Source organism: Pituophis catenifer, unplaced genomic scaffold (genome assembly GCF_029215685.1).
Source record: "Pituophis catenifer annectens isolate HBS135680 unplaced genomic scaffold, rPitCat1.0.hap2 SCAF_1, whole genome shotgun sequence".
Classification (NCBI taxonomy): domain Eukaryota; kingdom Metazoa; phylum Chordata; class Lepidosauria; order Squamata; family Colubridae; genus Pituophis; species Pituophis catenifer.
In genome coordinates this window covers 196,529,668-196,557,550 of record NW_027256881.1, presented here as the reverse complement: position 1 = coordinate 196,557,550, position 27,883 = coordinate 196,529,668, and the positions used below count along the sequence as shown (strand labels likewise).

Here is a 27,883-nt window from a genome sequence, read left to right as displayed (position 1 = left end):
GATTTTAAATTGACAAATTTTAAATTATGGGCCAAATTTATTAATTATTTTAAATCTGTTTTTAATTGTAATGTTATGTATAAATGTTTTTATTTTGACTGTTCACCGCCCTGAGTCCGAAAGGAGAAGGGCGGTATAGAAGTTTGAATAATAAATAAATAAATATGACTGTTGCAGCATCCTGAGGTGTGTGTGTGTGTGTGTGTGTGTGTGTGTGTGTGTGTGTGTGTTTGTGTTACATGATCCCCTTTTGCAACCTTTTTACAAGCAGAGTCGACGAAGCCAGATTCGCTGAAGGACAGTGTTAACTCACTTAAGAACTGCAGTGACTCACTTAACAACCATAGTTCTATGGAGATTCTCAGTCACCCAGGCTTATAGTTGTCCCAAAGGTGCTTTTTCTTTTTTTTTTTTTAATAAACACTTTATTAAACTTTTATTACATTAAAAACATAAAAAATTATTTCACTCAACAACAGCTAATTGTGGTGTTTTTCTTGTGACAATAATTCGTGCATTATTTACAAAAATTAAATTGTGCGTATTTACATTCAAAGGTGCTTTTTCCAAGAGGCAAGTGGACTTTCTGGTTTTTCTTTGGAAGACCTTTCGCTTCTCAGCCAAGAAGCTTCTTCAGCCAAGAAGCAAGAAAGATGGGAAACTGGGGCAAAAATTCATTTAACAAATATTTCGTTTGGGCTCAATTGAGGACTACCTGGACTGGCTAGAGATTGAGGCAGGGCTGCTAACCGAGGCGCTGGTACCTCGCAGGAGCAACCTGCCTCGTCCCGCCGAAAACCCTGCACGGGAACGGAGGGAAAGAGAGTCCCACCTCCTCGTCGACTCAGAGACCCATGTTCACGAAGAAAAAAGGCGGGGAGGATTGAACTCCTGGTTGCGGGACCTGGATCCTCCGCCCAGCTCGTGGAGGAGCCGAGCGAGGGCTCTCGCACTTCCTTTTCTTACCGCACTTTCGCTCCTCCCGGGCGACCCGAGCGGCTCCGCCTCTCCGCCCGCCTCCTCCTGCCCCTACGGAGGAGGGCAAGAAATAGCCCGGGCCCTGGCCCGTGCTGGAGCTGCTGCTTTATTTATCCCTTCGGACCTTCCTTCCCCGGGGTCGGGAAAGGGGCAAAGTGAGGCTGCCGTCCCATTCTGACAGAGGCTGCAAGGAGGGATTTGGAAGCCCAGCCGCGCGCTCTCTTCTCGTCGTCCCGCTGCTTTGCACGGCGCCCCTCCGGGTGTGCAGCCACCGCAGCCGCCATGAGATTGCTGCGGGCGCTGCTAAGGAGCGTCTCCCCGCTGAACACCATTCCTCAGCAGGTGGATTTCTACTGCCGCTTCTCCCCGTCCCCGCTTTCCATGAAGCAGTTCCTGGATTTCGGTGAGTGGCGGCGGGGTCGCTTTCCTCCCCCCAACACGGCCCGGGTTGCTCCTCCTCCTCCTCTGCGCGGGTCCTTCCTCTGCGAGTCTTCTGCGCCCCCGCCCCCCACTTCGGCCGACCATTTTCTTTCCCCAGAGGGAGAACCGCCACCCCTTGTCTGCGGGGGAAAAGGCGCTTTCACCTCCCCCGAAGGCGACCCTCGAAGGCGGCGAGCGGAGGGAGGCCTCGCGCGGAGGCTGTGCAGCCGAAGCCGCCCCTTCCCGCTCCAGCCGCGGAGAAGCGTTCCCCCCTCACCCTACTCCACTTCGCCCTGTCGACCCCGTTTCCTTCTCCACGACTTCTAGGGACACGCGTTGTAGAGATGGAAAAGGAGATTGATTGACGCGCCCCTGACACCCCCCCCCCGCGAAATGCACCACAAAAGTTGTGCTTACCAAAGGCGTTGTGCAACGGTGGGTGTTGCCACGCAAAAGAATCTAGAGACTCATGGTCTGGGGCTATGGTGTCTCACGTTGCTGCCCCGATAGTTTTGGGCGGTGTGGGTTATTGCACGTCTTACAATGCTTCGTTTAGTGACCGTTCCAAGTTACAACGGCACCAAGGATTCCTCAGTGAAAAAAAGTGACTGATGACCGTTTCTCTCACACTTAGGTAAACAACCATTGCAGTGACCTCCTGGGCATGTAATCAAAATTCTTGGCAACTGACTCATATTTATGACGGTTTCAGTGTCCCGGAGTCATGTGAACCCCTTGTGTGACCTTCTGACAAGCAAAGGCAAAAGGGAAGCTGGATTCGCTTAACAACCATGTTGCTAATTTAACAACTGCAGGGATACACTGAACTGTGGCAAGAAAGGTCGTAAAATGGGTCCCAATTCACTAAATGATTCACTTAACAACAGAAATGTTGGGCTCAATTATGGTCGTAAATCGAGGACTACCTGTACCCAAATTCCATTTGACACTGGTGGCTGGAGTTTGAATGAGTCTGAAAATATGGAACATTTGGCAATGCTAAGGTCACAGCTGGTGCTTTTCAAGGGCAAATCTTCCAGTTTAAAAGACGGTTCCATTTTTCCAGAGGATTGTTATTTACAGGTTGTTACCTTAGCATTTCATAGTTTTGAAGTTCTGTTTTAAGAGGTGGATGTGCACGTCTGTGTGTATAAAAATGTGTGCTTGGGTCACACATATTTGTCCACATACATCCTTAGTGATTTTTCTTTTTTTAAATAATTGTTACTTTAGCTAAATGATAGGTCTACTACTCTACCTAATATTGCTTAAGAAATTATAATATTCCACTGTATTAATATGCATAGAGCTAACTACCAGTATTGTATAGTGCTAAGATTACTCAGAATTACTGTAGGTTCCATTTCACAATCCGAAAGAATATAGGGTTGTCTTTGGATATATATTTTTCCCAGCAGTATTTCTCAAAACTACAACTTCCATTTGCTTCAGTATGTTTGTTTGCGGTGATAGGGCTGATAAGTTATAGACTAGCAATGTAAGTCTTTCTTGTGCAGTATTGCATGAAAAAAAAAATTGGAGAAACCCTTGGAGGAAAAAAAATCATAATTCTTTTGGTTCTACCAAGTGTGAATTCTACAACGTGACTAGAATTTCTACTGAACTTTAGTAAAAATATCTAATTGGATATCGCACTGATCACTATAAATACTGTTATTTAGCTTTAGATGTTTTAATACATATGGTATTGGTATCATAATCAAAGCAATCAGATATTTACACCAAAGTATCCTGCATATGTTTTGCATTGAGTAATAACCAGTACAGGATAGAGAGCAAGGTTCAGTTTATAAATTGAAAATTCTGTTCTCCCATTATCTCCTAACCCTAATCCTAAATGTAGGAGTAGCTGATGAAGCCCTGCACTTTTCCTGCATTATCTCCTACATCTTCCTTTAAGGATATCATCTTTAGGAGTGGTGCCTTCTGAGATGGCTTTTGAAGTCAGATATCACTGTTACCTCATCATCATTGCAACACTGAAGATCCCAGCTTGAAATGATTATTACAGAACATTCAACAGGAATAATGAGCCAATTTGGTGGTGGGGGGGAAGGGGGCTGAACCAGATTCTCTGGCTGGGAGAGCAGAAAGCAGATCCTGGGCCAGTTCACCAACACATCCCAGTTTGCAATCCAAAAATGCTATTTTGTTCTACCTGATGTTAGGACTGATCCTGTTATTCATGTTCTATCAGGGAGCAGGTATTTTTAAAACTTCTCAACATTTTTCTCTCTTTCAAGTAGCCCCTGAAATGATATTCCTTTCAAATTATTTGTAGACTTTGCCACAAAGCTATACTCAACTGAAGACTTCTGATATGCTTTGATTATCTCTTTCCCATCTTGATACATCTGTATCAAGCCATTGTTTTCTTCAGAAAAGGCTGTGCTCTTCAACTTATGATCACAATTGAGTCCAAAATTTCTGTTGCTAAGTGAGACAGTTAAGTGAATTTTGCCCTAATTATATGACCTTTGTTGCCACAATTGTTAAGTGAATCACTGCAGTTGTTAAGCTAGTAACATGGTTGTTAAGTGAATCCGGCTCCCCGATTGACTTTGCTTGTCAGAAGATCTCAAAAGGTGATTACATGACCCTGGGACACTGCAACGGTCATAAATATGAGTCAGTTGCCAAGCATTTGAATTTTGACCATGTGACCATGGGAATGGTGCAACAGTCTTAAGTGTAAAAACAATCATAAGTCACTTTTTTCAGTGTCATTGTAACTTTGAACAATCACTAAAAGTTGTTGTGAGTTGAGGACTATCTGTAGTGGAGAAGAAGAATTTAGTTTTGCAATATCTTTCACTGATCCTTAGCGTCTTCAAAAAAGAATAGTTTAAAATATCTAAAAAGCCGCAATCAGTAACATAAAATGTTCTGTATCTTGAACTTTAATGTCATGAATGTTAAGAATCCAATGTGGTCTTCGTGGGAGACCAAGCCACATCAGTCTGTCTACTACTACAGTTCTGAACATCGGGTTACTACTTTCTGAATTTATGTAAACCTATATTTACTGTAATGATAAAATGTTTTCCAGGATTTCATAGAGAAGCTGTTATTATTTACCAGCCAATGATCCTGAATGAACTGCGTAATGAATTGTTTATAATCTATTTACTGTGGTTTCAAAATTGTTTCCTTATGACATTTTCCCATAGGATCTGACAATGCTTGTGAGAAAACCTCTTTTATGTTTCTGCGACAAGAGTTGCCTGTAAGATTAGCAAACATAATGAAAGAAATAAGTCTGCTTCCAGACAATCTTCTTAAAACACCTTCAGTTCAGCTTGTTCAGAGTTGGTAAGAACCTGTTTCTTTTTTAAACAAAGCCCCATGAAACCAAATTTGAACATTTTACAAAGATATGTGAAGATTCAAAATATTAGAAGCTAAGACTTATGGTTGGTTATAAGGTGCCTAATAGCATCCATGCACTGATCTAACACAGTGAATAGACATCTGGCTTGTATTTTCTCCCTCACCACCTACATAGCTCTGTGCCAGAGGCAGGAGATACCAACACTAGTCATGAACTCACAGCCCAGACTCCTAACATATCATCATCTGTCAACTATCATCCTTTACTTGAAGAAATCCTAAGGGCAAACATCTTGCCCACATACACAACTTCATTTTGTGGTTTCTGAGACTGACTTCAATTAATATTAATATTTACAAAACGAGACCTAAGCATCAAAGCATGATGCAAATGAAAAGTCCTAGCTGAAGAGAGAACATAGAGATGCTTGTCTCATTCTGTTTTTGTTTTTTCTGCTCAACCATATTGTGCTAAATTGGCAGCAGTAACATTACATAGTGTTCCGTCCTTCCTAAATTGTTCAAGAAATCAGATTTGGCCTATTTGAATTAATGATACCATCTGGTTGATCTCTGTACCCAATTATCTTTAGAGTGCTGCATGAATGTAAACAGTTAATTTAGTAAAGCTTATTTCCAAGTGAATTTATTTATTTATTTATTTATTTATTTATTTATTTATTTATTTCTATTTCTATACCGCCCTTCTCCCTCAGGACTCAGGGCGGTGCACAGCCAAAATAAAACATCGTATACAAAATTTAAAAAACAATTTAAAAACAAATAATTTTGGCCCAAATAGTTTAAAACAACCCAAATTAAAACCGAATCAATTAAAACTGAGAGGACAGGAATGGACATAGCACTGCAACATTTGAAACAGGTTTTGAATAATTTTTAGAAAGTGGGCCTCTATTGTAGGATGGAAACAAATTTACATGATGAGAAAGTAAGGGTTTGCAAAAGGAAGCGGAAACCTGGAAAAAATGCTCCCCTTTCCTCTTGAAGGAGTTTTTGATTTATTGGAGGCCCTTTTATTGTGAGGAAAAAAATCTTCCCTAGTGGGTGCCTAAAATATAGAATGGTAAAGCTAGGAAGTGTTTTACTTTTCAAAATCCATGTCCTACTACTATTACAAATAGTAGATGTCCTGCTCCTTGGTTGGGATAAGATATAATGGGCATTCAAACACACTTGTAGAAATGAATAGTATTTATTGTCTTATATAGGAAGTCTATTAATAATAAAAATTTGAAAATTATCTCTTGTTAAAAAAATTAGAATGTGCTGAAATTTGAAAGTAGTCATAAAAATATTATGTTGGCAAATTCATATTCTTATCCTTATTAGGTGAGAAGAAATTATTTATTTTTCTTTATGACAAAAATCAAACATGCAGAAATTATGTTTTTAGGTATGTGCAAAGTCTACAGGAGATCCTTGATTTTAAAGACAAAAATGCTGATGATACAGAAGCTATTTCTCGGTGAGACATTTTGGGCTTCTCAAAGACAATGCATTATCTAAGTTAGTCTTGTAGCATGAGACATTCAGAACCATAATTTTATTATATTTGTTATATTATATAGATCTCAAAAAATAGTGGGATATTAAATATGAAGAAAAATCTCTTTTAAATAATTTCTTTGTAAGTTATCAGGGGGGCTGTCTAAAAATAATAAACTTACAAAATAAATTCCACTCTGTAATTCATTTAGAATTATTTCTGTATTAAAATTAGGAAGGTGTGACCTACATGTACAATTTTTTGAGTTCAATTGATTAGTCTCTTAATTTTTCTTTAAGGTTTATTAATAATGAAGTGATTTAGTCTTATTTTGAATTTACCCATTGAAATTAGTGGATTTGCTTAGAATTCGAGTAACTTAATTTTAATGGCTCTGCTTCAATTTACTAGCTTCAGATTCAACCATAATACCATTGTTCTGTCCAAAACCTGCATGTCAATCACAGACATTCATCCTTAAGAAAAAAATCTTACCGAGACTTAGGTTGTAACTTCTACATTGTTACTTCTATTGTCATGTATTTATAGCAGGGGTTTCCAACCTTGGCAACTTTAAGACTTGTGGACTTCAACTCCCAGAATTCCTCAGCCAGCTTGGCTGGGAATTCTGGGAGTTGAAGTCCACAAATCTTAAAGTTGCCAAGGTTGGAAACCCCTGATTTATAGCAGGTTGGGGCATGCTAGCTGTGAAGAGATTAAATTATGCTTTTCCAAGGAAATGGCCCTTCTTAGGCTACATAATCTCTCAGAGATGAGATAGATTATTAGGACGATAGTTTATCTGTTAGAATTTGAACAACTGCTGAATTGAAAAATTCTAATGGTGTTTTGTGTTAAAAGAATTGTGAGATGGATTTTGAAGGAAGAAATAGTGGACTGAGGACAGCTCTGTGAAAAACAGAGCCAACAACTATAGCAAAGAATGTAGATTGGCTTTTTGAACCTCTCTGTCAAAAGAAGATGGGAGATCACCCACAAGTACTCCAGACAGTTGAGCCTTGTGAGGAGTGTTTTGAGCACTGGAGGATGAGGAAATAGCCATCTTGCTCAAATCAGAATTGGTGTCTTTAAAAGGACACTAAATTTGCATGTTTCCTTTAGTAACCTTTTCCAAAATTGCTTATTAATTACTTTACACATATTCAACAAGATCAACAAGTCTAAAAATACTGTGTGACTGCTTTCAGCCCTTATTGAAAGAAAATTTTAACTCTACCTAAGAGTTAAGAAGCTTAATTTTTTTAAACTTAAGAATTTAAAATAATTGAAATAAACAGCAAAAAGCTAATTAAGATTTTGATTTTAGAAAATTATAAATGGATTAGGAGTTCAGATAAATTTGAAATAAGATTTGGAATTAATTATAAAGAGTCCTTCCCATGAGAAAGTCAACTTGTTTTGAATTTTCTCTACATGACAGAGAGAAAAAAATTAAAAATTGGACTTTTGAAAAAATGGAATTGGAAGTAAATATCAATAAATACAGATATTTGCATCAATAAATACAGATGTTTGCTTCTATGGATAAGAGCCTTGGTACTACAGTGGTTTAAAGCACCCTGTTATTAACACAGCTGCCTGCAATTTACTGCTGGTTCGAATCTCTCCAAGGCTCAAGGTTGACTCAGCCTTCCATCCTTTCTAAGGTAGGTTAAATGAGGACCCAGTTTGTGGGGGCAATAAGCTGACTTTGTATAAATATACAAAAGTATGAAGGCTATTGCTTAACGCACTGTAAGCCGCCCTGAGTCTCCGGAGAAGGGCGGCATATAAATCAAATTAAAAAAAAAAAAAAAATTGTGCCTGAAAGATGTTTTGGAAGAAATGATAGAAGTTTTATTTGACAAAGTGAAATTGAAAGTGCACTTTTGCTTTCTGTTAGCTTTCAAATTCCTGCTGACAGAGAAATATCTGCGACCTCTACAACCTACCACTATCATTTCTCCAAACGTAGAGAAAATATTCATAGGACTACTGAGAGAAAAAGAAATTGGTATAAAAAAACCCTATGATTGTTGGAAACATCCTGTGAGCTGAGCTCTATGCATTAAATCTCAGCCACTATTTTTTAAGTATCTAAACCAAAGCAGGACATAACCTAAATATAGATGATAACCTTGACCTAAAAATAATTGTGGCTATGCTATTAGAATACCTTGTGTTTAGAAGTCCAAATCCATTTTAAAAGATTGCTTTCTTATACTGTTTTAAACACAACACAATTTTTGTTGATTATAGAATGCTTTCTTTAGTTTCTTGCTTTTGCAGTAGTTAAAATTCGATATGCTTTTATGACAGGTGTACTAATATTTTAATACAAATATACCATACTTGGTTTCAGTTTTAAAGATACTGTGATAACAATCCGGAACCGTCACAATGATGTCATTCCTACCATGGCTCAAGGCGTGATCGAGTACAAGGACAACTATGGAGTTGACCCAGTGACTAGTCAGAATGTGCAGTATTTTTTAGACCGCTTCTTCATGAGTCGGATTTCAATCCGAATGTTGCTTAATCAGCACAGTAAGTACTTTTATTAACTTGATGAATTGTTTTTATTGAGTAAGGTCAGAAAACTTTTTGAAGTGAAGGATTTCAATTAGATTTTGGTGAGCCAAGACTCATAGTGGACATAATAGCAATAGCAATATCACTTAGATTAATATACCTCTTCACAGTGCTTTACAGCCCTCTCTAAGTGGTTTACAGAGTCAGCCTATTGCCCCCAACAATCTGGGTCCTCATTTTACCAACCTCGGAAGGATGGAAGGCTGAGTCAACCTTGAGCCGGGGAGATTTGAACTGCCGAACTGCAGCTAGTAGTCAGCTGAAGTAGCCTGCAGTGCTGCACTCTAACCACTGTGCCACCTTGGCTCTTATTATATAATGCTACTATTGAGACTGCAAAGCCGTATCATGCATGCAAGCAGAGCTGGGGTTTTCTATGTTTTCTTCTTAAGGCTTTGGTGGGAAGCTAAACTATAGTTTTTCTGTGACTCAAAATGGTAGGAAACAGTCATTAGTTCTTCCAGATCAGAGCAGGGAGTCTGGGGGCAATAAAAAAGGCCACAGGATGCCAATCCCTAATGTAAAAACAAGTGCAAATACTTTTCTTTTATGAATAAAAAGGAATCTTCTGTATACATGGCATATACTATAACTTAGTATCATTCTTGTTATGAAGTAGTAAATCCTTGTCCATTGTTTTTGTTCAGTCATCATCTCCCTACCTATAAAATATATGCTGTTCATGGCCTCTTTATTGTGAAATCATTTATGTTACTTTGTTTTTGTTGTTGGCAGCTTTGTTGTTTGGAGGAAACGTTGAAGTTAATCCAGCACATCCCAAACACATTGGAAGTATTGACCCTAAATGCAATGTTGTTGAAGTTATAAAAGGTACATTCAGACAGACATGGTGAGAAAAATAAATGTGGCAAGAAACAGCCTTTCTGGGCTGCTGACTTCGTACAAGCTCCTTCTGTCAGACATGGAAAGTTTCTATTCTGCTGAGACATGATGTTTACCCTTGAGATGTCATTCTGTGTGTAAAAAACAATACAATTTTATCCAAATTTTGTAGTAATGACCTAGTATTTGGGAGACTTTTATTTGGTGTTCCTATTGCCATTAATTTAATGTAATATATTATTTAATGTAATTTTTATTCTAAATTGCATTTTGAAAAATCAAGGCAGGTATCAAACCATACCGTTAAAAGCTAGCAAGCACCAATGGAAAATACTTCTGAGCAAATATGCATAAGATCATGCAATTATTGGGCTATGTTTAAGGGTGGAGCCATTTATGTTTCCCCAAATCACTAGCCTGATAGAGGAAGGACAGTGTGCAGCATCAGAATTCCCAAGGATATGGAGATGGAAAATTCCCTCTTCTTACAACACAATGATTATTATCCAGGACACAGAATCGGAGATAGTGCATTCAGTCCCTCCTCCATCATCTTAAATCCCTGTAGCTACACATCCTATATGTATTTATAGAATTCAAGAGTACAGAGACTCTCTCTCTGAGGGAGATGAGTGGTTCAAAAATGTGATGAATAGATAGATAGATTTAAAAAATGCTGCCGTTTGTATAATTTTGCTTGGTTGAGTTTGTTGGGTTGAAGGGGAGCTAAGTAGGAAGTAATCAGTGGAGTCCCGTCTTCCGACTACTGGAAAGCTTTGCCATCTGAGATTTGTACCGGACATCTTCCACATGTTTTAAAGTATTAATATAGACTATGCGGGGGATAGATAAATGGTCTTCTATTTGTGCAGAGAATCCAAACATAGACATTGTTCTTGTCGGTAATTGAAGTTAGACAGAACTATGCAAGAGAAATGTCAGCTACTATTCATAGAATAGCAGTAAAAGATGGAATGTGAATGACTGTTTCTTCTCAGAACTCTGTTTTAAGAACTGCTGCCAGCTAATTGAATAAACTCTGGATGGGTGAGGTGTCTGTGTGTGTGTGTGTGTTTGTATATATGCATGTGCCTTTGTGTGCATCTTTTAAGCAAAATTGTATTGCTTTTTTCAGATGGTTATGAAAATGCGAAGAGCCTCTGTGACTTATATTATATGAATTCTCCAGAACTTATTCTTGAAGAGAAGAATGGTAAGCATGGAAAGGGGAGGATTGGCTTATTCATTGACTGTTCTTAACCAATTCCTAGCAAGTTTTACCATATCTGTCTACTTTGCCTTGGACTTACTTTAAATATTTCTGTAACAGTAGATAGTTTTTTAGTTGGTTATAGAACTAGCCTGCTTATATTTGCAAAGTGCTTTGACTCTATGTCATGAAATTCTAGAATCATTTGATAGAGAGATGGACAATATTTAGCATGTGTTCAGAGTACATCCTATAACAATAACTGTTTGCACATACTCATTTCACTGCAGAAATTGGTTTTAAGAAGCTAAGTGCAATTATCTGTGTCATGTTTTCAAATATGCCTGTGGGCTATGGCTAGAATTCAGTGTAAAATAATATACTGACTGAAAATGCACAGCATTCAGTATCAATCAAGCTAAGCCTAAATTAGAGTTTCTCTAACTACATCATACATTCTGTCATACGTTACCTCAAATAGTACAATAAGTGCCAAGAAATCTTTCATTTGCTTTTATTCTTGACATTTTAAAAATGCATTTTGAACTTCTATATCTTGATGTATATGTAGCACTTAACTCTCCATTACATTTGGACATCTTATACATCATATGGGGAGCTTTTGGCCTGTGAAAAAGCTGCAACAGCTTTCTGTGGTTAGAAGCAGGTATGGCGGTTCTATATGTAATGACCAATATAGGCATATCATAATCCGAATGGATCTGTAGTATGAATTTGCAAAAGTATTTAGGTTGCCTGAGAGATTATATAGTAAGGTGACCAATCGTCCTCCTTTAGGGAGGACAGTCCTTCTTTTGTAAGTTCTGTCCTCTCTCGAAAAGTGTCCTCCTTTTCGATATTTGAAGACTAATCTGTAAATCTCTGTATTCGATTGATGCCGATCCGATATGTTGCATGTGATGTGACGTATTTGTATTTGATATGACGATTCGTCAAGACTCGGTACAGTGCAGCAAGATGTGATTATGAGACACATGTGCTCCACACAGGAGAATAGTTTTGAGAGAGTGCGCTGTGCACAAGAGTGCACCACACGCAAGTGGCTTTGTTTATTTCTTACTGAAACACGACATGACATGCACGCATTAGACTCATTGTTGCAATGAATATAGTGTTTCTTTTATTTACAATATTTTTTTTCTTCAATTTATTTGTGTCCTCCTTCTTGTAAAAAGTTGGTCACCTTATCTGTAGCATTGTCTTCCTTTTGATCTTTTGGTAGATGATATTTCAGAAACTATTACTATATACTAGTAATAGTTGCCTTTTTTTTTTTTTGTTGAGAATATTATTTGCTTACTAATATGGAGCAGTGCAGTGGCCTAGAAGTGAAGACACTCACCTCCCACTCAGAAAGTTGAGAGTTCAATCCTAGGCAGCAGTAGATGTTTCTCTATCAAGGTGCAAAGAGAAAATTAACTGCTGCAAATTCTGCATAGGCGCCAGGAAGGGCATCCGGTCAGTAAACGCTCAGCTCCATTCAGTCACCCCGACTCTATCCCGAATAAAGATATTAAAGGGTCATAGAAAGGAAAACATTATTTGCTTACTAATGCTTTTGGATTGTTATTCTGGTATTCTTCAGTGTCATTTTAAATGTAATAACAATTTCTATTGCCTGTTTGGGGTGTTTGATTGTATTAGTGATTTTATACAGAAAGTAGATTAAAAATAATTGAAATGCATCAATTATGTATGACTGCAGTATTAATGTGAAGAATTAATGTATAACCTGATAAGTTGCTGTTATTAGCTATCAAATCAGTGTTGACTCTCAGCAACCACATGTACAAATCTTCTCTAGGACTATACAGTATGTCCCCAGTCCGGTCCTTCAGGTCTTCCAACAGAGTGGTTTGTGTTTAAACACATGTAAATGAGACAAGAGCTGTATGGAGTAACTTCATATGAATAATTGCCCTTTTGTAGCTATCATTTCATTTAAACAATAACAAACAGTTTTTGGAGAGGCATAGAATATAAAAGATTATCTAGCTCGAGTAACTACTGTTACATTTTTCTAGTCATTTCTACTGTGTTGTGTAATGATGTTTAATCCTTATTCTTGGTTAGTTTTAACATACATTTTAGCGCTCTGTCTCTCTCTATATGTGTGGGTGTATTGTGCGCACATGCACACACACACGCACAACTACCTCATAATCTGCTATATCTTGAAAATTTATCAAATATGGATAGCTAAGCACAATCACACTAAGAATGTACATGCTGCTGCAATCACTGGGTCTAAAACCAACATAAGACAAATTCTTTTTTTAAAATGTACTTTAAATATCTGCTGTTGAGAACAGAAATTTTCTCAAACATAAGTTTCGAATAACACACACACACACACACACACACACACACACACACGTGTGTGTGTGTGTGCGTGCGTGTGTGTGTGTGTCCATCCTCGACTTATGACCCGGTTTTGAAGTTCTGGTAGCTCCCCCCTAGTTTTGTGGTTGTATTCTGGGTGCTTGACCACATTTATGGCTATTTGCAGCATCCTGCAGACCCATTACTGCAATTTTTTACATTTCCTCACCCCCCCACCCCAGAAACCAGCATTTTAGTTCCAGTTTCTGATTTTAAAAACCCACCTATTTGGTATAATAATGTGTTTCTTTAATGACTGTGGCATTTGCTTAACAACCATGGTGTTTGTTTAATACCACCACAAAAATAATAAAATCAGGCGTCGTCACGTGACCTGCTTAACTTCCATGATTTACAACCATAATTCCAGGTTGAGTTACAGTCATAAGTAGAGGATTACATATATATGCACACATGTATAGACTTAAGAGTAAAATGTATTGGGATCCCAACAAACACAACAGTAATTCCACTTGCCCATTTGACTTTTATCTCTCAAATAACAGATTTCCACAACTGCAAGAAAGACTGCTCTTAAGAGAATTTCAAATTGAGTTTGCCGTGTGCGAACTGCAGTGTGAGAGTAGCAACCAGGGGTGGGAGAGGCTCCATAACTCTACAATCTCGTGCGTGTGAACCCTTAGTCAGGACCAAAGTAAATGGATCTTGGTAATCTTTCAGCTATACCGTTGACCCATGGAGAGGCTACCAAGATTAACAGTGGCTGTTGGTGTACAACTGATCTTTTTCGCTCACTTTGTTTTGCAGTAAAATCACCAGGGCAGCCTATGCAAGTGGTATATGTGCCATCACATCTCTACTACATGGTTTTTGAACTTTTCAAGGTTTGTACTGAGCTCTTCTATGTACTCTTTTTCTGTTTCCCTTAGTCAGATTATCCAAACATCATAATCTCTCCCTCTAGATTTGTTAAAGAAGCATGCGTGGCGGTAGGGGGAAAGTTTTAAGTTTTTATTCAGTACATGACCTGTACGTTCATAGAAAATCTATTTAGGTGCTCTGCTGAACTTTCTGTCTGATTCTCCTTCAGGAGAACTGCCAGTCTGCTGGCTGCTTCTGAAAATGTGACACACTTTACCTGCACTTTAGAGCCAGGTGTGTGTCTCCACACCCTTATAGATCTCCACTGAGAGTGAGACTGCCTGTGCGTTTGAGAACTTGCAGGAAAGTAGGTAAATAGATAATCCTACATCAGAATAGGAAAGCCACACTGTTGTGAGAAGTCAGAATTCCTACATTGCCAAAACAGTTGCTTCCCTCATATTTTGAAAATGAGTCAGATACATTTATGGAATATGCTTTCTTTACTTATTATGCAAAAGTGTACGTAAATTGACTGTAAATGTAATTTTTTGAAAAATTAGAATGCAATGAGGGCTACCATGGAACATCATGCAGAACGGGGAATTTACCCTCCAGTTCATGTCCAAGTCGCGTTGGGCACTGAAGATTTAACTGTGAAGGTAAAGTATTTAGTCTTAACATTTTCTGTTTCTTAAGTCTGGCAAAAGACTGGCAAAAAATAAAAACGTAGGGATCTGTTGCAGAGCCATTGCTTCGTTTTTTTTTAATACTCTGATCTGATCAAATGACTATGAATAATTTTACTTCTAGTGTTTGATTATTTTTAGCTACCTACAGGTAGTCCTTGACTTACAACCGTTCATTCTGTGACCGTTCGAAGTTAACAAAGGCACATAAAAAAGTGAGTTATTGACCCATTTTTCACATTTACAATTGTTGCAGCATCCCCGTGGTCATGTTGTCAGCATTCAGATGCTTGGCAACTGGCATGTATTTGTACAGTTGCATTGTCCCAGGATCACGTCATCACCATTTGTAACCTTCCAAGCCGACTTCCAACAAGCAAAGTCAATGGAGAAGCCAGAGTCACTTGTTACTAAATTAACAACTGCATTGATTCACTCAACAACTGTGGCAAGAAAGGTGGTAAAAACAAGCAAAATTCACTTAACAACTGTCTGGCTTAGCAACAGGAATTTTGGGCTCAAAATTTTGGTCGTAAGTTGAGGACTACTTGTATAAGTTTTTCATATATTTTATAGATACTTTATCATTTGTGTTTTATTGTGCTTATTATAAATTGCCCAGAATTGCAAGAATAGGTGACATTCAAATAATTTGAGAGTGAAAGAGAAGGGGGTTCAGGTGGGACAGGGTCTTAGACTAAGCATTGCCTCTAAATTTGGGGTGTCAAACTGGCGGCTCGCGGTCCAGATGCATCATGCACAGGCCACGGCCACTCCAGCTCCACAAAGGCAAAAAAGTCACATGACATCAACATGACACGGTGAGTTTGACGCCTGTGCTCTTAAGTATTCAAATGGAAGCTATGGACAGAAAAGTCTTTCACCAGCTGCACCATTTTGCAATAGGACCAACCTGGTTACAGTCAATGGATGCTTTATTTGCATCATGCTCTGATTAGCTTTTGTTGCACTTTGGAGATTATTTTTAAGCTTCAATTTATTTACTTTATGTCACTGTTTTATCATATTATTGAATAGTTGAATAAAACATAATTTAATAACCTTTTCATCTGTTGAAGTAAGTGAGAAGAATCTGTTGGTTTGTTCACCTAGATCAGGGACTGGTTATAGGATTGTAATTTGTCGGTTGTTGTTTCTGGAATATTCATTGTATGTAGATATAAGCACACACCAAACATAGGAGCTCAATACTGTATAATGTTTTCCACCCACAATTTAGATGTGCGACCGTGGTGGTGGTGTTCCTTTGAGGAAAATAGACCGACTGTTTAACTATATGTATTCAACTGCACCACGTCCCCATGTGGAGACATCACGAGCAACCCCTCTGGTTCGTAGTCTGTATCATATTTTACATTATCAGTTGTGGAATGAAAAACTCAAGTCCTCTTTATTTTTCCAGTAGCATTTTTTAAAGTTTATGGTTCCTCTGAATTTGGAAGTTAAAGCATAATGAATTCTGGGACATTCTATATAAAGAAATATATATATTTTTTCACAACCCCTTCTTAACCCCCATAAATAATTTGAAGGTGGTCCATGATTGCATTTGCTTTTGCTCAACTCAGAAATGTTGGGAACAAAGATAAACGAGGTGTGGTCTTGCTTCAAAATTGTTGCAGGTCCTAAAGCAATAAAAAAAATCCCACCCACGCCAATGAAACATTCTCAGTAGTTTAGCACCAGGATCCAAACTAGTAGTAGTTTGGATCCTGGCTGGCTTCCTACTCAGAAAGGAGAGACTGAGAAGCACTTGCCAATCTTAACCCTGCTGATTTTGCCTAGGTTAGAGAGAGACCTGGGTAGCCATTAAGTTTGGTATTATCCTTGCAGCTCCTGAAGTTTAGGAGCTTGGAGGAGAGATGAGGTAAGCATTTTCTCCAGTAGAGAAATAGAGCTGAAGCATCTGCAGATGAACAAAACACTAGGTCTGCGGTAGTTTTAACCACGGGAAATAAATAAGTTCAGCTTTCTGACACTGCTAGTATTGTTGAAACCCCGAGCCCTAGAGCTACTTTGAAACTGGTGCTGAATTTTTGAGTAAAAATCCATCCTGTGGAGTTTTAGGGGGAAAAAAAAAAAATCAAGGAGAAAAATAGAACTTCAATCATGAGCTCAGGAAGATCCCATTTTGGGGCATTTAAGCAGCATGCAACGTATTTACTTAATATAAGTGAGCGACAGTCAGTTAAACTGCAAATATTAACAATAGCTTTAAAACAATGTAATGTGATACCAGTTTTAGAAATGAAAGTAAAAAGAACTGAAGCAAAATGATATATCTAGCATTCATACGAAGACAGCTTTGTTATGGGTCTTTACAGGCGCCCACTGCTCTATGAATTTCAGCATTACAGAGTGAAGGTGCCTGTGCATGAAGATGGCCCACCTTCAGGAGGGCATTTTGGGGAATGCTTTGAGTCTGACTCAGTTGGCAGTCAGTGTAATTGCTTCAGTAGCAGAATAACGTATAGAGCTGGTTAATCATATAGCAATCTGGCTGTTGCATTCTGCACTAGCTGCAGCTTCTGAAAATGAATGCCCTAAAGTGATCAGAACACAAAGCTATTAGTGCATAATCCATTGCAATCATATTATCTTTATTAAAGGAATGGAATACTCAATCTGTCGGTGGAATCTGGTACAGCAAACTTCTAGTAATAGAAATCATTTGGGTGTCTAGGAGCATTCCAAAACTATGGACTGTTTATTCCGAGGAAGCTTAGCTTCATTCAGAACAGGCAGATTCTCCAATTTTTCAAATCCATCATTCAGCAACCCACAGTGTTTTGTCAGGTTTCATGGGCTCTCATTCACATAATTTCATTTAATTCTTTTTTCGTCCTAGAATTTTCCCACAAGTACAGGGTTTGCCTTTTTTGGATCAACTGAGCGTTGATCCATTAGTTGTGACATAAATTGGCCGGCTGGCTTGCCAACTCAGCCTGTCATCATGGGCTGAGAGAAAGTGACTGCCCCAAAGTCACTGAGATGGCTTTCATGTCTAATGTGGGATTATAAATCATAGTCTGCTGGTTTTTAACCTGGTGCCTTAATCCACTAGATCAAGGTGATTTTATTTCTCATTTAAATACTGATTTGATAGACAGCTTTTTGTGGTTCACATTTTAGTGATACCAAACCCCCAAACTCCTAATAACTACACCAGTGGTTTCACACAGTGTCCTCAAGGCACCCTTAGGGTAGTTGCTACAATATAGAGGCATGGCCATCTGATGCTGTTCTTTGACATTGTCCTGCAAGTAAGATTAGAATTAATGGAACTCAGTGTCTCCAGTCCAAGAAATAATTCAAGACCAAATAGAAATCAATGGTATCAAAAGTACCCAAGGGATCAAACATGATCAACAGTCAGAATCTTTCTCTTGCAAGTGAATATCTAGGCAATCAAGGCTGAATTTAATTCAAAATCAGACCTGAACCAACCTTTAAAAAGATAGTTGCTGTCCTTTCACTTGTTTGACATTGTGGGCAAATGTCATTTCTCTTTCCTCAATCTGTGTTCTAAAGTTTTGGTTAACTATTCAAAATCATACTAATTTTTAACTTATTCCTGATAAGCCTTGGAAAACAATATTTTGTTTCTGAGCAGTGTAGTGTTGCTCTCAAGTGGGATACAAAGAAGGTTTTGGAAATACTATGTTCATATTTTCTTGAGAAAAAGCACAGAAAAACTTAAATCTCATCAAGGCCCTGATAGTTTGGTAAAGCAGAAGTGGATGAATGTACCAGGTTTGCTGTTTGGGGCGGGATGTGTGTGGGGGGCCGTATCTTTTCAGTACAACTTTTTAAAGACTACTTTTCTGTATTACATCTGTATACTTGTTATGTGATGGGGGGGGGGAGGAATTATTTAACATGTTCTTCTGCTTCTAATAACAGCTTAGTCTGTGGGCACTGGCTGATGAAACTTTTGAGATGCAGAGATAATATTGTCTTCTGTTAATGTTAACAGACACAAATAATTTTACAACCTTATCTGCGAGGTCTAGTAGTCAGCAGCAAAACAAAAAGGCTGCAATCCCTGCCTGGAAATAGCCCCACTATACTCTTTAAATGTTCCTATATAGAACAAGCATTTCCAGAATTATGGAGAAGAGAGAAGGAAAAGGCAAAATGCGAGTTGTGCAAAAATTCCTTGATATCAATGGGAAAAAACACAGAGAATATTATGTCTTCATCTTGGATTGTACCTTCATTTTCTTTTTTGTGGAAAAAGTATTGTTTTGGCCTCTTCATCTGTCCTTTGAGCATTAGATCTGCTTCAGACATTTCAAATTTTCGGTTGTTTTTGTTTTTGGCTTAGGCTGGATTTGGTTATGGTTTACCTATATCTCGTCTGTATGCTCAGTACTTCCAAGGAGATCTGAAGCTCTATTCTCTAGAAGGTTATGGCACAGATGCTGTTGTCTTTATAAAGGTATGTCAGGGACCAGTTGTGGCAAATTCCTTTCAGTTTAAAATACAAAACTTGTTCCTAGCAAGTGATTAACTCTGCCCTCCTTTCTTTTGCTGCAGGCTTTATCAACTGAGTCAGTTGAAAAATTGCCAGTGTATAACAAATCGGCTTGGAAACATTACACGGCCAATCACGAAGCAGATGATTGGTGTGTCCCAAGTAGCGAACCAAAGGACATGACAACATTCCGCAGCACATAGCAGCAGGAGGCCAGGCGTGCTGAGCCAAAGAGGGTCCTGTCACCTATGGTCAGCTTACTTATTAGCACCACTATCACATGTCTAATGGGGAAGGATGCATCTTCATATCCAAACTGGAGTCCGAAAACCATATCATTGCCTAGAGTTTTCCACAGTGTTCATTTCTAACAAGTGGTGTTTTTCCTTCTTTGCATCTTTAAATTACTTCAGCAAATGCACCTTAGATTACTTGAGCAAAGTCTAGAGGACAAAAGACCCGAACAGTGTGTTTAAATATTGTTCTGCTTAAACATTAGTCATTCCAGTGAACAATTCATGGGATGGATTATTTACTTTGTACACCTCCTCTGGGATCAGTTGCACTCGCGCAGCCTTTTGTTCTTGAGGACTTCAGAAGGGCTTTACAATGTGAGAGAAACAATGTGAGCTTATCTCGTTTGTTCATTTTTTGTATTATGCGGAATTGATTAATTGGTTACTGTCAGCGTAAACAACTCTTTAGGTTTATATTTATAGGTATATATTTACAGCTAGATGTAGAAGTGCTTGAGCCTCGTTCATTTTGTTTTGAAAATGGAACTATTTTAAATCTTTGTCACTGAAATAAATGATACTTCAAAGGACTTAAAGCACTTGGCTTGTCCAGGTGTAGTGTTTTCCCAATTGGAGAGAGCAAAGCAGATCTTTTAAGGATGCAGGGCCACCTGTATCCTCAGAAAGGAGGCCGGTCTCTGAGCTACTACCAAGTTCAGTAGGCAAAAGATTGTAGTCTTATTTTCCTCTGAGATATTAATGGAATTTAAAAGTGTATAATTTGGGATGAATTTTCCATTCGCATTCAGGGAACTTAGTAATGTTGATAAAACCCTTCCTAATAGAATACCACTCGTACACAAGTGTTGCCAAATACAGTTGGTCTCACAGAGTTGATCACAATATGCGAGGTAAGGGTTGCCATATGATTGCAATGAATTAGTTTCTTTTCACATTTATTCTAATATTTCCATAGAACAGTGAGATATAATTGCTTTCTAAGAAAACAAATTGGAACATTATACTGTGTCATTTTATTTATATTGCTTTATGGCATATTTTAATGATTCCAGTTATGTTTTCCCTTTCTGCAAGGCAGATTTGACCAATGACCTAGGTGTTAAAAACAAATTTCATTCCACTGAAATCAGCTAAACACTGGTGTCACTGCTAATCCTTTACTATTGTAGTTACTTAAAGTGCTACTCAAAAGTAAAACCCCATTGCATGAGTAAAGGATGTAGCTTTACTCATTGAAACTGCAGACTTAAATACATTACATCATACTGTGTTTCCCCAAAAATAAGACCCTATCTTATATTTTTTGAACCCTGAAATAAGCGCTTGGCCTTATTGCCATGCACTCAAAAGCTTGATTGGACTTATTATCAGGGGATGTCTTATTTTGGGGGAAACAGGGTAAGTCCCACTGAATATTACTTAGTGGGACACAGAGAAGAAGATTGGCTTAACTCTCTCAGCTGATACTTAGGAAAGCATCATACACACCCTGAGTGATTGGAAGCCCCACACCACTGCAGATTGGGTTTGGGACCTATTTCCCATTTTCATTTCAAGTCAAAAGATAGCTAGAACATTTTTGTCTGACCGACTGAGATGAAAGTTTCAGAAGACCATATAAGGAGACGATATATAATGAATTTCAGACCGATCGGTACAGAATGGGTTGTGCGCAAAATGAAACAACATACTTTGAAATTAAAACAAAACCAGCCCTGTTTGCAAAGTGCCTGTTACAGCTTTGAATTTCTCTCATCATGGAGGCTATTGTTGAGCATTAGTTTGTAGTCATTGTACCACTCCTCTTAGAAGTAGGAGGCAACATCCTGATTTTCAATCAGGAATCTTGAAGTAATAATATAATGTACCTACAAAAAATAATTATTGGTCAGAAGATGAAATACTTCCTCTCTTCCAGCAAAATGAGCCCTGGATTGTAAAAAATATTACAGATAGCTAATAAAGACAATTAAAATAGTAAGAGTGCAAAGAAGTTACAGTTACTATATCAGGGGTGTCAAACTCATGTCGTCACGGTGTCACGTGATGTATAGGGACTTTTTTCTCCTTCGCTAAACAGTGGGTGTGGCCAGCGTGTGATACATCTGGTCTGCAGGCCAGAAGTTTGACAGCCCTGCACTAGATAGATACATAAAATAAGCTGCTTCCTGCAAGTAAAACCATTTACTCAATACTAAAATTAGTTAATTTCCTTTTATTGTGCTTCATTGTGTTCCAGTATGATTTCAATTCTCAAGCTTTTTATTTTTGAAATGCACCTTTTTATATCCCTCATTTTTTTTTCTATACTTCCCAGTTACTCGGACAGACTGACCCCAGATGATACGCGGTTATCCTTATCTGCAGTTGTGATAGAACATTTCAAATATTTGATGGAACAAAACTTAACCTACTGTGAATCTTATTCCTATAGGGAACAATGGCAGTTCAAATTAGTTTCCTTGTTTAGTCTTGGAACCACCAAAGAAAAGGTGGTGGCAGTCTTACCAATAGAGAAAATAGCCATGTTTAAAATGTTATTTAAAACCTATAACCAATAATGAAAACGGATCGTTCAGCATAGCCATAGAACAGAGCCCAGTGAGGAAGCACCATCAGTGGATTCAGGTCAGCCATTCATGGAAGAAAGGCAACAAAATAACAAACTCCTCCATAACAAGGAATTTTTAAAATTCATCATGCTTACCTATCTTCCTTATGCCCAAAATAAATCTCATTTATCGACTTGCCCATAAACCAACCTCCTTTGCACTGGTTCCCTCCTGTTCAAATAGGTCTGGACAATAGCAGTGATAGACCCTGTGCCCCTTGCTCTATGAACTACTGCCTTCGTTTATAAGCCCATGTTTGGGAGAATGAAAGAAAAGGTAGATCAAGGGTGTCAGAAGACTCGTTTGGAAAACAGGCCTTTTTGTTCCATGTTTAGCAAACTTGAAAAAGCTGCTTTGAGTGCAAAGCATTTTAAATGTCTCAGTGCAAGTGTTTTTCTGAGCATTTTTTTAAATGGAATTTGCTGATCACTTCTAGGCTACTTGGTGAAATTTCTTGGAAAAAGGGTTCTGAGAGCAGCCCTGTTAAATTCCTAATGAAAAGGTTTGGGCGGTTTTGTGGAAAAATAGTGTTTCGAGTTTTTTCTCCTGTAGGCAGTGGTTAGAAGAATAATGGAGAGCCTATAGAGATGGCAACAAAAGAACACCCCTCTCAATTACAATGCTTAAGGCCATAAACCTTAACCCATTTTTACTTAAGAGAAAGCCTTAAAACATGACAGTGCCAACGTATGTATGGATTTTAGATGATCAAGAAAATAGCAGACTAGAGCTACCTTTGTGATGGGAAACTTTACATTTCCTCTATCAAGAAACTAAATGTACTAAATCACAGGATAAGATTATCCTTTCAATACCGGTTGATCAGTGCTGGTAGTTTTCAAATAAGCTACAGTACATAGTAAGTCTACATTACGGAAATAATCATTGTTGGAAGGAAATAATTCATTACATGAATCATCAATCAGGAGCTTGATAGATGGATTTGGCCCTTGAAAAGTTAATTTTTCAAGCTCAGGTGTCCATTTGAACCTCAAGAAAATATGATCTGGGGCAAGGGACCAGAGAAAGACTGTATTAGTATTATCTATCCTTGAATGAATTACAAATGTTAACAGCCATCAAGTAAGCCTATGGTCTGATAATCCAATAATGAAATTTGCCACGTGCCAGACTGCAAATGATACAAATAGGTTTAACAGACACCACTAGATTTGCATATAGGCCTTTGGATATATGTATATTTTGTCCTTACTGAAATGAGATGGTATTGGGTGTTTGACAATTCATATTACTGAAAGTTTATAGAAAATAATTGTTTATGCTACAAAGTGGATTTATTTGCTGTTATTTTGAAGTTTGATTTCTATTAACACAATATTTAAAATAATGATGATAATAGTACACCTTTATGGGAATTTCTCATATTGATAGTACTAGATAGAAAAATCATTGTCCTCATAGTTGAAAAGTAAAATGGAAAGCAATCACATTTTTTGTTTTTAAAATATTAGTCTTGTACTATGAAAAGTTGGATTTGTAAGAAAAATGACACTAATTTTTGTAAAAAATAATAAAAGTTTGACTTTTTTTTTTAAAAAAAGGCCTACAGCGTATTGAATGGGTGACAGTTCCTGTTTCAGATGAATTTTCAATTCATTCTGGTCACAAGAAATGTTTGTAGTCTACTTCTCTGAATATATGTGACTATGGACAAGAGAACAGAAAGAAATCTCATCCCAAAAGGTTCAGAGACAAGTTTAAATTTTTTTTTAAATCTGATCTCTCAGTCCAGGTAGTGGACAATCAGACTCTGAGCACTCTGAATGAAGTTTTTGTCATTTGAGTTTTCTTATTGTCTCTGTCAGCTACCCAGACCAAGAGATCGAGTCAATACAGTTAGTCAAAGCAACGTCATGTCTGGTATTATATAATTTCAGAAGTTTCCTGTGATTAACTGTGTCATAAGCAGCAGATAAGCCATAAAAACAGCTCCTGTGATTAGACTTGAAAGTCATCCTCTAAATGCTGGACAAGTTTAAGTATCTGACCTGTGCAGAAACCAGTTTTTTGGGAAATAAAATTTGGTTCAATAACAGGAAACATTCTGCTTATTAGAACTCTTTCATAGAGTTTAAAGGGATGGCAGATGAGGAAAGTTTTACAAACGTTTTTTGGATTTGTTTGGTTCTTTCTCAGATTTCAAAAATTCAATAACCTGGGCTTTCCTCCAGATCATTGGAATACACTTTTGAGGCCATACAAGTATTAAAAAGTGATAACCATTGCTTATTAAAATTGTCATTTTTAAAAATGTGTTCAACACGAATATCATTCAATCCCATTCTTCATATCTTGAATTACTGTTTCTGGTTCTTCTCTACAAAAGGATGAGGTTAATACACTGGCCTCCCCTTCCATTGCCCTTGGAACAATGCATTTAAGTCTCCCCTTAACCCTGCTGTTTAACAACAGCTGATGAGCTATTTGGTTTGCCATGATGCTCTTACATTGACATGAATTTGTTGGATCATTATTCAGACGTTTCAAGTCTCCAACCCTTCTGGCTATTCTTTGTCGAATCATTTGATTCCAGGTTGGCGTTCCATTTCTGCAAGGAGTGCCATTATCACCAGCTTCAATTGTTTCTTCAGAGTGGGTTTTCTTCAAATATTCTAGAATAGTTATTAAAATGAGGCATAATATCTGGGGAGAGCCCTGGTACAAAGTGAGTTTGGCATCCTCTAGGAATAGATTTTCTGGGCGCATAACTTAGAGATTTAACAAAAAAGAAAACACCGTAATTTTCTGTGAAAAATGTGAAAAGTTTAAGTGAAAAATGAATCATAATTTGGGTTCTTTCAACCAGTAGGTTTTTTTTCAACAGTTTGCTTATTAGATTACATCATGCAATGTTCACAAGAGTTAATAACATTCCAAAATTCAGATTTCTCTTTTTTGAACGAAATTTATTCCATTTTTCAAAAGTGTCATTCTAAGATAGTGTATTTTACAAAAGATTGTGCTGCTGCTCAATGGCAAATCAATTGTGATTTACACCATTCTGGAGAACAAATAATTATTCATGAAAACAAAGACATGTTGAAGTCTACAGTGTAAATATGTATAATGCAGAAGCCTCGTGTTTAATTTAAATGGAGAGATAGAATAATTCTATTTGGAAATCGTAAATCTGGAAGACCAACAGCATTGTAAAAATCAAAAATATAATTTGGTCCTCAAACATTTTAAGTAGGAAAGGGTTATGCATTCTGACCTTATTAATCACATGTGCTATAAAAACCATTGTATACAAAAGTATATAAAAGATAACTTTTGAAGTCATGCTTAACATATTCAAAACATAGAAAAACGTGTTTTAGAAAATATTAATGAATTATATTATTACAATGCTTTGAAATTAAAATGAACTCTGAAAAATACAGATTGTAAACACTTCATTACATTAGATTAAATTAATTTTTCTATTACTTTTTAAAACTTAATTTCTTTCTATACAATACTATGGGCAACAAACTATCTCCAACAGAACATAATGACCTGATAGCATCTGTTCACCAGATACCCCTGTTATACTGTAATTCGTATGACACCTTGTGTTTTAATAAATTGTATATGCCATTTCCAAAGACACTTCAGGGAATTGCCAGACACATATATACATATTTCTTGAAAAATAGTTAATTTAATATCCATTAGTACAAGTTAATAATCTAAATATAAAAATTGAAAATATTTTAATGCAACTGTATAAATGGGAAATGACTATAGAAATCAGAGCTAAACTAAGCCTGTCACTGTAAAACTACCATTTTCTTCCCTCCATAATTATACAGAAATATACAGTTGTTACATTTTCTCGAGTTGGATTCTTATCCAATAAAGACTGAAGCATTATATTGGTATAACTCTAGTTTAGCTCCAGCTATTCCAGAAGAAAGTAGTATGTTATCAAATCATGTTAGCAATTCGATTCCACAGCAACCACCAATTTGCCAGTTTTCCGCACTTCCTTTTCTTTCTTCTGAAACTTTTCTTTCTGTTTCTCCAGTTTTTCTTGTGTTTTTTTAATATCTTTAATTTTTTTCTTTATTGTTGATCGGTCATTTTGACTGGATACTCCTAAAGCCTTTAAAAGAAAAGGTATGTTGAGCAGAGCAGAATATGTAAAAAGAGTGTCTTTTATTGTAGCATTAGTTTTCATAAACAAAACACTAAAATTTCTAATTTTAAAGTATCTTCTCTTGTATCAGCTACAGCAGAAATAAAAAAGTCCAACTTCTATGGCTTCCTCTACAGAAGCAATTGGCAACATTGAAAAGAAGTCATCAATATGTGGAGATATCCAGTTCTTTAGCATCACTCTGGGCTAAATGGCAGGTATGTTAAACATCTGACTGGTATCGGGAAGCTACCAAGTACTGGATGAGGAATAACAGGCTCAGACCTAACCCAAACAGGCTGGAGGAGCTATGGATTCAAAAACTCATGACTTAATGGGGTGCCAGGGAGAGAAAACTCACAATCTAGGTATACTTGACTCACGGCTCTTGCTGGAAAGTGGAGGTCATGGCTTACAAGATTTTTACCCAGTTTTGGTAAAAATTGAATGATTTTCCATGGAGTTACAGGTGCCAGAAATTGTTGTTGCTATTTTATGTTATTGTTATTATTGTTATTATGGTTATAGCTTCTTAATGTATACATCACTAACTCCATTTTAGACAGATCCTATAAATAAACAAATGTAGCAAACCTACTAACATTGTTTGTCATGATGATCTTTGAATCTTTATTGATTCTTAGAAATTCTTAGACGGTTCCAAGTCTAAGTCTGGCTTCAATCCCAACGTGTTTCAGTGTAACTAAAATGCGTTGGACTATAGAAAATCTTTTCAGAATCTTTCTCCTAAAAACCGTTAGTTCTATAGAACCTAAAACCCAATAACCAGTTCTAAACAAGCGTTCATACATTTGTAAATAGCAGCTACTTTTTATTACCATGTACAGACTGCTGCAAATTCTGAGGGTGCTTTCAGAAAATTTATTGTGGCAGAGGATTTTGAAGGGGGAAAAATGGAATATCATTCAGAGAATATGTAAATAAATAGATGTACCAAATGAAGTGTAGCCAATAGAAAACAATTAGGATTCTAACACCTCCTGTCATCAAGATCCTTGGTAGTACAGTGGTTTAAAGCACCCTGTTATTAACACAGCTGCCTGCAATTACTGCAGGTTCGAATCTTACCAGGCTCAAGGTTGACTCAGCCTTCCATCCTTTCTAAGGTAGGTTAAATGAGGACCCAGTTTGTGGGGGCAATAAGCTGACTTTGTATAAATATACAAAAGTATGAAGGCTATTGCTTAACGCATTGTAAGCCGCCCTGAGTCTCCGGAGAAGGGCGGCATATAAATCAAATTAAAAAAAAAAAAGATCACTGGCTTACTCTAACAGCAATTTCTGGAATAACTCAACTTTGATAATTATCAAAATTAAAGGAAAACCCATATATACCATGCTGTATTTCTTAAAAAGGATAGATGAAATCATAGTAATGTTCTAAACAGATGTAATATAAATTTTAATCAGCAGGTGGCAACCTCTGATAAGACTATAAACCCATTTTGGCTTTTTTAGTACATTACATCATGCCCTTACAATTCTCTCTTTCTCAACCCAAATAAAAACTTAAAATGAATTTGGATAATTATAATCCTA

The 27,883-nt window shown here is 37.3% G+C and overlaps 2 protein-coding genes across 4 annotated transcripts in view; one reads left to right on the top strand and one right to left on the bottom strand.

The window, feature by feature from the left end:
• Positions 1-1,046: 1,046 nt before the first annotated feature.
• Positions 1,047-26,642, top strand: PDK1 (pyruvate dehydrogenase kinase 1). Of its 2 annotated transcripts, XM_070936147.1 has the most exons (12): positions 1,047-1,381; positions 4,590-4,731; positions 6,164-6,235; positions 8,619-8,803; positions 9,584-9,679; positions 10,827-10,904; positions 14,073-14,149; positions 14,690-14,788; positions 16,056-16,166; positions 19,164-19,277; positions 19,376-19,564; positions 26,415-26,642. In XM_070936147.1, the coding sequence occupies exons 1-11, from the start codon at positions 1,261-1,263 to the stop codon at positions 19,514-19,516; spliced, it is 1,236 nt and encodes a 411-aa protein (XP_070792248.1). In that variant the 5' UTR covers positions 1,047-1,260; the 3' UTR covers positions 19,517-19,564; positions 26,415-26,642. The 2 variants fall into 2 exon arrangements, with proteins under 2 accessions (XP_070792248.1, XP_070792185.1); XM_070936084.1 differs by lacking the exon at positions 26,415-26,642 and having other exon boundaries at positions 19,376-23,698.
• Positions 25,121-27,883, bottom strand: part of LOC139311433 (neurabin-2-like) — a 61,985-nt gene continuing 59,222 nt past the window's right edge. For both annotated transcript variants that reach the window (XM_070935903.1, XM_070935983.1), the window contains one exon: positions 25,121-26,290. In XM_070935903.1, the coding sequence (XP_070792004.1) occupies positions 26,123-26,290 (168 nt within the window). In that variant the 3' untranslated portion in view covers positions 25,121-26,122. The remainder of the gene's footprint in view (positions 26,291-27,883) is intronic.

What these genes read in the sequence shown, in the direction of transcription:
- PDK1 (XM_070936147.1), top strand. Translation starts at nt 1,261, where the DNA reads ATGAGATTGCTGCGGGCGCTGCTAAGGAGCGTCTCCCCGCTGAACACC. An exon ending in TGTTGTTGAAGTTATAAAAG is followed by an intron (nt 9,680 to 10,826) that starts GTACATTCAGAC and finishes TGCTTTTTTCAG; the next exon opens with ATGGTTATGAAAATGCGAAG. An exon ending in TATTCTTGAAGAGAAGAATG is followed by an intron (nt 10,905 to 14,072) that starts GTAAGCATGGAA and finishes TTTGTTTTGCAG; the next exon opens with TAAAATCACCAGGGCAGCCT.